Raw genomic sequence first — 12,922 nt, 5'->3', positions numbered from 1 at the left:
CTGTGCTCTCAGGAAGGAGATCTAAGACTCATCAGGAAGACTTTGCCTGGGACTTCCCTGGCGGTCCAGTGGTTAAGACTCTGTGCTTCCACTGCAGGGGGCACGGGTTCGATCCCTGGTTGGGGAACTAAGGTCCCGCATGCTGCGCAGTATGGCCAAAAAGAAAAAAGTAAAAAAAAAAGACTTTGTCTGAAGTACCAACTGTGTGTGTGTGTGTGGGGGGGGGGGGGTATTTGTGGAAGTTGCTATCTTGGGTGGAATTGAGGAAAGGAGGAGCCCTGCTTGCTGTTCTAAAACACCAAAGTGCTGAATAATTCCAATTATCCTTCAGCAAAAGCAGAACAAAAACTCTGATTCATAGCGTGAGTACGATGGACACCACACTTGCGATCTTTTATCCAGAACGAAAGGTAAGAAAGCTGCGTGTAGGGCTCTGGAACCATCTGTATGCTGCTGTTCAGGGTGGTGAGAATTCAGAGCGAAGTGAAAAACGGATGTCTGGGGTTTAGCTCAACACAGAAATCACCTCAAGAATCCAGTCACCTCCAGGAGGGGCACTGGGCCTGGGTCAGTCTGACATCATGTCACAAAGTCTGCTAGGCAGCAAGGAAAAGCACTGGGTTTGGAGATACTGCTTGGGAACAGCTGGTGGTCATACTGAGGGTCTGGTTGGGAGTCATGAAGGAATGGAAGGAAGAGACGATGTACAGAAGACAATAACCACTTTGGGTTGCTTTTCCACACCACTCCCCCGGCCCCCCCGCCCCCCCCCCCCCGCCCGTGCCTCTCCCGTGGGGAGACCAGCCCCATGCTGCTGTGCACTCTCCTTCAAAACATGGGACAGTTTTCACTCGCACTGTCTGTCCCTGATTATCAGGATGATACAAATGCAGGAGTTCCTTCTGCCAGCAAGGCAAGACAAGGAAGCCAAGTGACAATTTTGATGTTTGCTGGCAGTATGTAGCTCCTATTTACACACTTTAAAATCACAGAGGGTGACCATCTGCTTCCTTCTTGATGATTACTAAGAAACATGGGTGAGCAGACCAAGGACTTGCTCTGACCGCTCAGAAACAACTGCCCAATTGCTTTGCTCAAGGCAGCACAAAGGAGAGAGAGACCCACACGGAATACAAAACGTGACCGCCCGGTTCAGAGAAAGGGGAAAGGTATTCAGACAAGCGGCTCTCAGTGACCAGGGCTTACAGCAGGCCCATCTGTCCCCCACCCCCCGGCCCCCAGGAGCAGAGTCAGGGGGCAGCCGGACTATGCGGATGGAGGGAATGAGTCCACCTCCTCCGTGCAAACACTTTTAATTTGAAAAGAAAGAGCGGGGGAGGAAGGGGTGAATTTTCTTTTCCTTTTAGTCTTTGGCTTCCACACGTCCTTTCTCCGAGGATAACACGGTCTGCACCACCCACGTGCCTCTCCCTGGCAGTGTGACCCACTCCCCCCTGCGCTTAACCTGGCCCCGGGGCTCCGCTGTGACCGCGCATGTAAACAAAGCATCCCTCTCGGAAAAGCCGGTGGAAGCCCGGGTGCGCGGTGGAATACAAATGAAGGCCCTCTCCGCCCATGACGGCGGTGCACCGAACTCGGGATCGGGGAGGCTTGATTGGAACCAGGCTCGGCTCAGGCATGCAGCCCTCAGCTCAGCAGGAAGGAGGGCTGGGACCTGGCCGAGGGCAGGACGTTCTGCGGGGGAGCCCCGGGCTCTCAGCAGACACCCCCGTGACCAGCACCCCTGACCGTGGCACGGGCGGCGGCGTGGTCAGTTCAAACAGAAGAGCTTCCTGCTCAGCGCTTAAAACAATGGCTGCACTGGAAAGGGGTCTGCTTTTCGTCAAAGGATGATTTGCTTCTCTAGCATGGGAAGAATTAGATTAAATTCAATAATTAAAAGGGTTTCTTCCCCTCCTCCCCTGACATTTGCTGTTCAGGTCACAGCACAGTGTGTGGGAACTGCAGTGCTGTTGTTGACAGAGAACAAGAAACGCATGTGCCGACGGGGGCAGAGGGAGGGCATCTCATGGCGAGATCAGCCTTGATCTGCCACCGGATTACAGGGGCCTCAGAAGAGGCTGATTAATAATTCTGCAGGAGCCCTTGAGCTGGAAAGCTGGCGTTCTGAGTCTGATAATCCCCAGTCACTGCAATACAAAGGAAGGACAGGAATTGAATTCACAGTTCTGAATTGTGAAATTCAAAATTTGAAAGAAACAGGGATCCACTTCCTCCTGACTGTGTTTCTCAACCTAGCTGCCTGCTTGTTTGTGTTAAATGGCTACTGTGCTTTTTGAATCCAAAATCTGATTATATTTAATTAGTACAGGCATCTGGGATTTCTAATACACAAAGAGTTATTAAAGTAACAAATCTTTCTAAAATATGTTCTCCATGAAAGAATGTGTTAATTTATGCAGTAACAATATTTTAACATGAAATAATTAACATGAAAACCGCAACAATTATGAATTCTTTGCAGTCAAATTTATACGTGAATTTTCCTCCAGATAATAATCTATTCAATTTAAACCCTCAATACTGGGAGCATTTGAACAGATATGTTTTTCTTTTATTTAATACACAAACCTTAACCTATAGCAAGTTTTATACAAAGTCCTAAATGCCCCTGTTTTTACATACATTCCAAAGATCCAAAGATTAAATCGCCTTGACATTTGCTTTCTCAACAATGATCCTGTCGTTAACTTAGACCTTAAAACAAACAAAAAACCCCAAATACAGAGCAACTCTAAGTTCCTGTCTTTGTGATGATTCAAATCAGGAGAGGAAAGGGTTAAATACGTAGGTCCTTCATGTGGGAGACCCTATGGAGGGGGTCAGGAAAGGCCAAGAGGGGTGTGTGTGTGGAGACAGAGAGACAGACACAGAGACAGAGGAGGGAGAGAAGGAAGGAAGGAAGGAGGGAGAGAGGGAGCGCGCACGCAGTACTATCACTCCACTGGATCAACAGTAGTGATGTTACTATTGGTACCTCTACTAACTAAAATTATACAACTATCAGCTCAGCATCTGCTTTGTGCTAAGTGTTTTATGTATATTCTCAGGGAAGTATACAACAATTCTCTGATGAAGGTAACTATTATTATCCCTGTTTTCAGAGGAGGAAATAAAGGCTTAGAGAGGTTAAGTAACTCGTCCAAAGCCTCACAGCTAATTAGCAGTGATGGGTGTTTAGAGCTGACAAGATTACAAACAACAGTGGCAAGAAGGCAGGGACAGTTCTCAACAGAGAAGGCAAATCTGCTGGAGAAGATGGTGAGTAGACCACCGGCTCCCAGCTGTGTGGTCAGAGGGGCCCTTGGGCATGTAGGTAGTATGAAATGGTGGCTGCCCAGATAAAGAGAATTGGCTGTAAAATAATGCAATAATATATTTTTTCTCTTACAAGGTTGATTTTTCTTTACTGATCACTGATAGCTTTCTCCTTAAAAATCTTTTTTAGGTAAGAAAATAAAGACCCCTTTCAAGGAAAATTTACATCAAACACAAAAACTTCAGGTTATAAGAATGGTTTTTATATTTCACAACCCTCCAACGACTTTTATAGAGAGCCCATTTAATTCTCACACTAATTATGTGAGGTTATTATTTTTATTACCTCCATTTTACAGATGCTAAAAAATGAGGCTGAAAAAGGTTAAGTGATTTGCCTGGGGACACACCAACCTTGTAAGTGGGAGCTAGTTCAGACTCGGGCTTCCTGACTGCCAACCACAGCTTCCTCAGCCTCATCAGGAGGCTGCCTTAGCAGCCTACAGGGAAGTACACCACCAGGAAACAACACAGTGACTGTGTATTCTATCTTTAAAGATACAGCCACAAAACCTGCTGGGTGGCATAGACCTGTCGTAAGACCAACAATTCCACTGCAGGGAACATACCCAGGAGATAGGAGGACATGACCGCCACCACGGCAGCTAAATTCATAAAGACCCTCAGTTAGAAATACCAGTAGAATGGACACACGGATCTATCTGTACAATGGAATACTACTCAGCAATGAAAAGGAAAGAACTACTGTTATGTGCAGCAACATGGATAAATCTCACTGACCTGATGAGAAAGAAACTAGACGCCAAAGAGTAATACTGTATGATTTGTTTATATGAAGTTCAGTTACAGGAAAAAGGAATCTCCGGTGATAGAGGTGAGACAGTGGCTACCACGTGGAGTGGTGACTGGTTGAAGGGGATGAGGAGGTCCTTAGGGGGCTGGCAGTGTCTGTGTCTTCATCTGTGGCTGGTTTCAGGGGCACATATGTATGTTCACTGAGTTGTACATTTCAGACTTATTAATTTTACTGTATGTATAGTATGGCTCAATAAAAAAAAGTAATCAATGTCCACGAAAGCAAGCCATTCTGATACATAAGCCAGGTCCATCTGAGCTTGTTATGTTTAAATCAACATCAGTCAGCACGGAGCCTCCTGAAAACTCCTGAAGAAAGTGTCAAGAATTCTCCCATGGTCTGTGTGAGCTCTGGAGGAACTGATGGCTGGAGGGGTTGTGATCAGACCTCAGGGGAGGGTGCAGGCGGCTTGGGGGTGAGAGGCCACGGTCAGCTGAAGGGTGGTGCCGTGGTGGGGAGGGCTGGGAGGTGAGGCCCCATGGCAGTGGCAGCAGGGGAAGGCACCCCGGCTGATCTCTCTGGGCTTGGGCACCAGGCTGGGACATACTGCTCCAACCACCTCAAGCTCTACAAACCCCAAGCCAAATTCACCCTCGTTCTTTGAAAATAAGACCTTCTTCCCAACCCACTCATTCCTGTTGTTGGCAACTTTATCCTCGTGATTACGCACATGTGACCACCAGGGAATTACCTTTGATCCCTCTCGCCCTTTCCAGAATGGTGTTTGAGCCTTTCCATGTGTCTACAGCCCATTTTCCCATCTGTTTATCCCCCAAGAACTTAGTCTTGTCCAGGATATGACAACAAAAGTCCTTTTCGTTTACCAGTCGCTACGTGCTGGGCACTGCGCCAAACAATTTACATGTGCTGTTTCACTTAATCTTTGCAAAAATTAAAGCGCAAAGCAGGAAGAGTATATTTGCACTTTACAGATAAGCAAGCTGAGGTGTGGAAACGTTAAGTAACTTGCCCAAGGCCCCAGAGCTGGTGGATGGTAGGGCTGGGTTTCAAATCTGGTTCTACCCCAGGCTTGCTGCCTGCCCCTGTGCAGTCTTTGGCTTCTTTCTATCTGCAGCTCCTAGCAAAGCCCTTTCACTTTGAAAGGCGCTCAAATAACTAATTTTGTCATTGCTCAGAGATCCTGATTGGACAGAACGTAACAAGAGTTTGTGACTACAGAAGATCTAGCTGCTGTCACTGGGGGACATGCAGAGGTAGCAGAGAATGAACGATACCAAAGGACTTCTAGCGACCTCCAGAACGCTGTCGGCCGAGGACCACCCCCCTAGGTTTTGGGTCTGGTCTTGACCTTCTCCCCGACACGGGGCTGCTGCTTACAGTCCAGTGGGGCAGGGAGGAGGAAAGGAACAGAGGAGGCGCAGTTTAACCCAGGTCCCAATTCCAGCTCTGCTGGTGCCCGGGGGAAATGCCAGCTCATCCACTCAGGGGGGCGACAGACATTTCCGTGTGCCTCGCATGGGAACCTCACAACTGTGCTGAGAAACAATGGTCACCCACAGTCCTAAAATACCTGTGATTGGCACACGCTTCTGAACACTGCCCACACTTCCATAATCAAGATGCGGCCTGGCTGTGGCCTGTGGGGAACATAAAACCTGATGTGCAAATATCTTCAGGCACGTGGAGCAGCTGTCTGGAGGAACTGACTAATCCCCCGCAGAAACTTCAGCGTGAAGCACGCGTGCCATCTGCAGAGCACACCAGCAGCTACACATCAGGCCCTTCCTGCCTCGTTAAGTGGCCCGGGCAGGGCAGACCCTCGGGAGGCATTTTGTAAACAGCTGGGCTGTCTCAGAGCTGGCAGATGAAGGTCTTCCAACTCCCTCACACATGCGCTTTAGAAGTGCCCCTTAAAAACCTTTTCCATAAAGGGGAAAAAGGAGCTTATGACTAACCTTCTCAATTTTTATTTTCTGTTCTTTTAATCACTGTCTTGATGAGAGACAGTCAGCATAGCTTAAGAGGGCAGATGCCATAGGGCCAGCCATACCTGGATTCAAATCCTGCCTCTGCCCTTTTACTAGCTGTGTGACTTTGTACACGTTACTTAACCCCTCTGAGCCTGTTTCTATCTTTCCCGCTCGGGCCTGGCACTGGGTAGGTATCCTGTAAACGCCCCTGCCCCTTCTTTTTCCTCCGTTGCAGCATTTCTTTTATTCTCCTTGAAAAGCCCGGGGCCCCAGTCTTTCTTTTTTTTTCCCCCCGGTTCAGTTCTCCAGTTCATTTACTTCTTCTTACTTATCTCCTTCCACTGTTTGGCATGGATGGGAAGATACTTGTAAAAGGGAAGAGAGAAGAAAAAAGAATTTTAAGAGGGAAGGGTGGAGGATTCTATTTGGAAATTAAGGGTGTGAAGCTCACCCTCTGAAGGGCGTCAGGACAGCATCTGGGAAGTGATGGTGGAGGTGAGGAAGCCACCAGAAAGGCAGTCAGGACAGCTCTCCAGGGAGGAAGGCAGGATGGCCAGGGCTGAGGGTGGCCCCACGGGCCCTGCCTCACAGCAGCAGCACACTGAGGGCACAGCCTCGAGGGGCTCCTGACATGCCTGCCCCCGGACTCCAATCACTCAGGGCCACAGCCAGGGGCATCTCACCTGGTGAACTAAATACCCAGCCCTGTCAACAGCATCCCTGCCAGCACTCTCGGGCTCTGGCCCTGCAACCTTCTCAGTTATTGATGGTTCAAGGCTGTTAACAACACATTCTAGAGAGTCCAGAGCCCAGGAGAAGGGGAGAAACAAATCCTGAACTGCTCCCTCCAGCCCCAGAATTCCACTCACACACGGAACGATGCTGACACGACCCACTCCATTCCCACCCCTTCCTAAATCAAAGATTCATGTCTCGCAACCTTCACCTGCTCTCCTCTCCTTCCGGGTCCGTGAGCTGGGATCTCACAGGTTTGCCTCAGGGTAAACTCTCTCATTTAGGCCCAGGTCTCAGACCCAGGGGCACTTCAGACCCTCGTAGCTCATCTTGACTCAAGATCACATCCACATTCCTCTTTGGACTGTGGAGCCAATCAAAGCTGCCTGTGAGCCTTTGATTAGTGATATGGTACACCATCTGGCCGTGTGTGTGTGTGTGTGTGTGTGTGTGTGTGTGTGTACAAGAACTGCCACGTGCTGGGGAAATTCAAATAGCCGAGCTGTCTGACCGACCTGTAATTTAGCCTTTGGACAGCATCTGTGCGAGGCAAGGTCTTAGTTTAGCGTTTTTCCTCATCACTTGAGACTGCTGAGAAGGATAAAAGGAGGGAAGAATTGGCATGAAATGAAAGAATTAAAAAAGAAGGAAAGAAAGAAGAAGAATGACAGAGGTGGCCATGATAACCTCTAGTAGAAAGCACTCCCCTGTAATCCACTCCGGTCACTGCTCAGCCTTGCTCGAAATGACTAGGCTTTGGTTAAAAACAATAACAATGAAGGTGACCCCTTTCCTTCAGACACGAGCATTATCTTTTCCATGAGGAACCTACAATGACTGCAAACTGCACATTTAGTTCCACACATTTATCCTTTGACCACTACGTGAGGTTCCAGGAAGAAAGGAAATAACGCCGGGAATTCCCTCCCCGGTATCTACTGCTCTAGAAGCATCTGAAAAGCTGTCCCACTGGAGTGGCTGCTGGTTTGAGATGTATTTTATGTAGAGGTTAATTCCTATAAATCTTTGGAGGAGGCAGGATGGAGGGGATGATTAGAGGAGGTGGAGCTTCTCCAGGGACTGAGTTATTCTCTTCTGTCGGCCCTCTACATCCCCTTTCTACTCATCTTCTCCCTGCTCTGGACCCATCAGGACTCATCAATGGGCTCCTTTGACCGTTGGCTCTAGTGGGGTTTGGCAGAAGATCTGGAGGAAGGCTGAAGAGTGAGCTCGGCCACGCACCCCCCAGATCCGCCCCAGCTGCCCGTCCCCACCCGATGGGGCCTCTCTGCACAGCTGCTCGTTCTTAGTTCTGGTGCTGTTACCAGCTCTGGGATGCCGCGTCATGCCCTGTCGGTTTTCCTAAACCCTGCCCGGGCCATTGTAAATAACTCCTTTGCTAAATTCTCCAATGAGCGGCGCCTTCTGTTTTTGGCTGAGACTTCGATGGAGTGATGAGCTACTACTTGACTGCTCTCTTGGCCTTCCGCAGCCCTCTCCTCCCAAGGCAAAGTGTCCCGAGCCTGGGTGCAGGGAGGAGGGCGGCACGAGCCAGGAGGACATCAGCAGACGCTCACGCACCAAAAAGCAACACCTCGTTCACGCACTGAACCCACAACAGTCTCCCACCTGCAGAGCTGTCAGATTCCCGCCAGATCAAGAAGGAAGAACCTAGCCAAAGAATGACAGTCCAAATATTTTGCAGAGGAAGGAAGGGAAGGAGGGAGGAAGGGCTGAGTGGGATGTGACCAGGAGCCTTCCTCATTCAAGTGCCCACCTTGTCTTGCTGTGTACTCATTGTCTTCGATCAACCTGGCCAATCCGAAGTCGGCGATCTTGCAAATTAGTCCATTCCCCACAAGAATGTTTGCTGACCGCAGGTCTCTGTGGATATAATTCATGCGCTCGATATACGCCATTCCCGCAGCAACCTGTGGAAACCGAGGAACACACGTTACACGTCGCTCCATGTACTCCCACGTCAGTAAATCTAAGGCAGGAATCGAGGTACCACAGGGCCTACCTGTGCTGCCATGTCCACAAGGTTTGGTAACTTCAGAGCTCTTCCTTCTCCATCTTTTAAGAAATCGAGTAAACTTCCTATGAGCAAAACATAAAACCATTTCGATTTCCTTTGAAAGATAAAAATTCCTGACGAAGGGCTGTATTTGGTTTTCTTATTAGAAGTAACGAGGTAATTAAATGAAATAGTTGCTATCGATTAAAAAAAAAGGTTTACACAAAAAAACAGGGCAGAAGAAAATCTATGCATTGGAAGGCGGCAGTTTTACCTTTTAAAAATAAACTATTGGGCTTCCCTGGTGGCGCAGTGGTTGAGAGTCCGCCTGCCGATGCAGGGGACACGGGTTCGTGCCCCGGTCCGGGAGGATCCCACATGCCGCGGAGCGGCTGGGCCCGTGAGCCATGGCCGCTGAGCCTGAGCATCCGGAGCCTGGGCTCCACAACGGGAGAGGCCACAACAGTGAGAGGCCCGCGTACCGCAAAAAAAAAAAAAAAACAGCAACAAAAAAACAACTATGGTGGGACTTCCGTGGTGGTCCAATGGGTAAGACTCCGAGCTCCGCATGCCACAACTAAGAAGTCCTACAGATCCTGCATGCCACAACCAAAAACATGCCGCAACGAAGATCCCACGTGCTGCAACTAAGACCTGGTGCAGCCAAAATAAATAAAAATTTTAAATAAATAAATAAAAACTTGATACATTTAAAGAAAAAACTATGGTGACTCCATTTCTAGGGACACCAGAAATGGGATTAAAACTAGAAAAAACAGGACTCAATTCCCTTTATGTCACAGGAAGAACATACTGAAAGGCTGCACCACTTCAATCTCATTCCCAATCAGCACCCCCAACAAGAGTGAAGTGGGGAAAAGAGCGCCCAGCCGAGTGGTTCCCAAAATGTGGTCCTGGACCAGCAAGAATGGCAACCCCGGGGGAACTAGTTAGAAATGCAAACTCTCGGGTCCCACCCCACATCTACCGAATCAGAAACTTGGGAGTTCTGGCCTAGAAACTTGTATTTTAAGAAGCCCGTTAGGTGACTCTGATACAAAGTAAAGTTTAGAATCACTGGCCCAGCTTACTGACAGATTTTAAATCAAGAAAAGAGTATCTGAGGAATACAGGGTGGGGCAGGTGGCTCCCCACATTAGATCATGGCCAATCAGGCCTTGAAAGATATCTGAAACAAAACGGCTGGAGCTTCGGAGCCACTGTGATGACACAGCCTAAGGAGCTCAGAATGAACACTGGGGCTGAAACAGTCACAGGCAGAGGCTGGAGGCTCATGTGATCATTGGTGACTTTTTTCATGCTTTAATTGAAAAGTTATTTACCAAATAACCCTGGGTACAAAGGACAAACAATCTGTCAGAGAATAATTCCAAATATATTTTAAAAGAAAGTACGTGGAAAGGAAAAATTACACTGGTGTCCTCTGATGTACAACGAATTGCCTTTTAAGGCTGTTTCTTGTTTGGTTCATCTATTTTTCCAAAACAAAGCGATCTTTGGCCTTATCCCCAACAATATTGCTTTGATTAGAAAGAGAGAAAAAGAATGAGACTAAAATGTGCTCTTTAAAAGCATGTCTTTCTACGTCTGATGTTTAAGAAGAGAGCTGAAAAAAAAAGACGTTGAAAAAAGGGAGACTAAATTTAACCCAGGGATCAGTGTCTGATATTAATTGTTCAGCCCTGCAAAAAATTTAATTTTTAACACAAGCTCTGGCATTCCAAATAACAGCAAACTATTATAGCTCTCTGTATCACCCCTGATACTAAAAATGAATTTCTTTAATTATGGAGAGAAGCTGGAACTCCTGACACATGCAGCATGCAAAAGGTACTGCGCTTCTCAAGAATCTGGGGGGCAAATTCAAGGTCATAGACTGTTCTTAAAATGTTTTCATTAGTGAGCACACAATTTGTGCGTCTTGATAAGAATGCTTGATTCATGGAGAAGGGAGGAAAAAAGCTAGCAGGCAGCTCCATTTCCCTCCCCAAAACAAGGCTGCAGGTTCCCGTGAGGGGGAGCCCGAGAGGCCTGGCCTGACCTTTATTCATATACTCGGTGACAATGTAGATGGGCTCCTCAGACACCACCGCATAGAGCTGAACCAGTTTGTCATGCTTCAACTTCTTCATGATCTGTGCCTCTTCGAGAAACGATTCAGGGGACATTGTGCCGGGTTTAAGAGTCTTTATGGCTACTTTTGTGTTTCCATTCCAGGTACCTGCAGACACCCCACAATATCAAGTCAAACCAAAGATCCTCTTTTGATGGAAAAAAAAGTTGTTTAGTGAGTAGCTATTTGCATAAAGTTGGATTTTAACTTAAAAAAAACTTAACATATTTTTTTTGTTGAACAAGGACAATCAAATGTAAGGACTCAGTCAAGTATTTTCAACAGGAAAAATGTGTTTAGTTATGGCTATATCATGGTTTATAATAATTCTTTAAAATTTTTTTGTGACTTTGATATGTATCACTTTCCTTTTCTGGCTCAGCCATGTGATTACAAATTTGTATCAAAAGCTCTGGATGGGTACATCTTTTTTTTTTTCCTTCCAGTTTTACTGAGATATAATTGACATACAGCACTGTATAGGTTTAAGGTGTAAAGCGTAATGATTTGATTTACGTACACCAAGGAGTGATTATCACAATTAAGTTTAGTGAAATCCGTCATCTCAAATAGATACAAAATTAAAGAAATAGAAACAATTTATTTCTTGAGAACTCAGGATTTATTCTCTAAACAATTTTCATATATAACATACAGCAGCGTTAATTACATTTATCATGTTGTACATTAGATCCCTAGTACTTTCTGGACACTTCTTTATAAGGATGAAAGTCTACAGGTTAGAACAGGACTGGCCATCCAAGAGCCACCCCTTAGGCAGTACAGTGAGCATGGAAGAAATGAGATTAAGTTCTGTTTTATGGGGTGTGCCATTTCAAAATACATGGCAACACACTGAGGACGTTTGGAGATTACCTCTAGACTTCAGGTTGTCAGCAATGGATAAGCTGCTTGACTGAGTCCTTGAAAAGTTGAGCTAAGTGTGCTGATAAGCATTGGCAAGAAGCTCTCGGTCCACTTGCCAACACTTCAACCAGTAAAGGAAAATTCCTCAAGCTTACTGATGGTCAGACACAAGAACAATGCCTTCTAGCAGATAGGCTGGAAAAATTAAACAGCAGCTAAGAGGGAATAGAGATACCTGAACTTCACATGTTTAAAAAAAAGTCTAGGAGGTTCAGAGGCAGGCCTGGTTTATGATCACCGTCATTTACCTCATCTGTAAAGTACAGAAATGGAACTGGATTCTCTCTCCAGTCTCTTTCAGCACCAAAATTTAAAAAAAAAAAAGTCTAAATTCTATGTGTATCCATTATTAGTCCTATGACTTTGAATTAAAACTATAAGGGAAACAGAAAAATCTACTAAGATGATATTGTGTTCTACTTGGAAAAGAGGGCTTGTTTGAATTAACTTTATATTTAATATAACTGATTTTAGAACTAAAAAATTCTATAAAGTGGAGCAACTCTTGTTACCCTGTTAAAAACATGATTCATAAAATCACAGCATGCAACCTACAAAAAAAAATTATCAAAGAATAAGTGGTTCAAAGAAGAGTTCATTCGAATCTTCTAGAGGACTGACCACTAAACGTAAATGGGAAATTTGACACTTTGTAAGTGGTCTATGTTAGTGTTTTAGCACCCCCCAAATTTAAATAGAGTGAGATCGTCCTCTCTAATAACAACCTGGTTACTTATATAGCCTTCCATCCGGAACCTGAACTGCTCCAACACGGTGTTTTATGTTCAGTAGGAAACAAAATCCTAATAACATGTGTAATGATTTAAAATTGGTAATTACAAAGTTTGAAAATAAATTTTTGTATAGGGTTTAAATCTTCCTGATTTTATGAGTGACTGCATTGAAATCCTTAGGACCCACAAATACAATTATAAGTTGGTGGGGATGAGGGAGAGGAAGGCTATATAAATATATTTTACAATATGAGAGTTAAGTTCCAGACAGAGATGGACACAATAATG

General features: G+C 46.0%; 1 protein-coding gene across 4 annotated transcripts in view; it reads right to left on the bottom strand.

The window, feature by feature from the left end:
• Positions 1–12,922, bottom strand: part of FYN (FYN proto-oncogene, Src family tyrosine kinase) — a 124,832-nt gene that overhangs the window by 22,447 nt on the left and 89,463 nt on the right. For all 4 annotated transcript variants that reach the window (XM_082855925.1, XM_082855926.1, XM_082855924.1 and 1 more), the window contains 3 exons: positions 10,902–11,081; positions 8,846–8,922; positions 8,600–8,753 (listed from right to left, as the gene is read on the bottom strand). In XM_082855925.1, the coding sequence (XP_082712051.1) occupies positions 8,600–8,753; positions 8,846–8,922; positions 10,902–11,081 (411 nt within the window). The remainder of the gene's footprint in view (positions 1–8,599; positions 8,754–8,845; positions 8,923–10,901; positions 11,082–12,922) is intronic.

This window comes from Leucopleurus acutus, assembly GCF_964270905.1.
Source record: "Leucopleurus acutus genome assembly, chromosome: 15".
NCBI lineage: Eukaryota > Metazoa > Chordata > Mammalia > Artiodactyla > Delphinidae > Leucopleurus > Leucopleurus acutus.
Note: the sequence above shows the minus strand (reverse complement) of the source record. Positions and strands in the feature narration are given on the sequence as shown.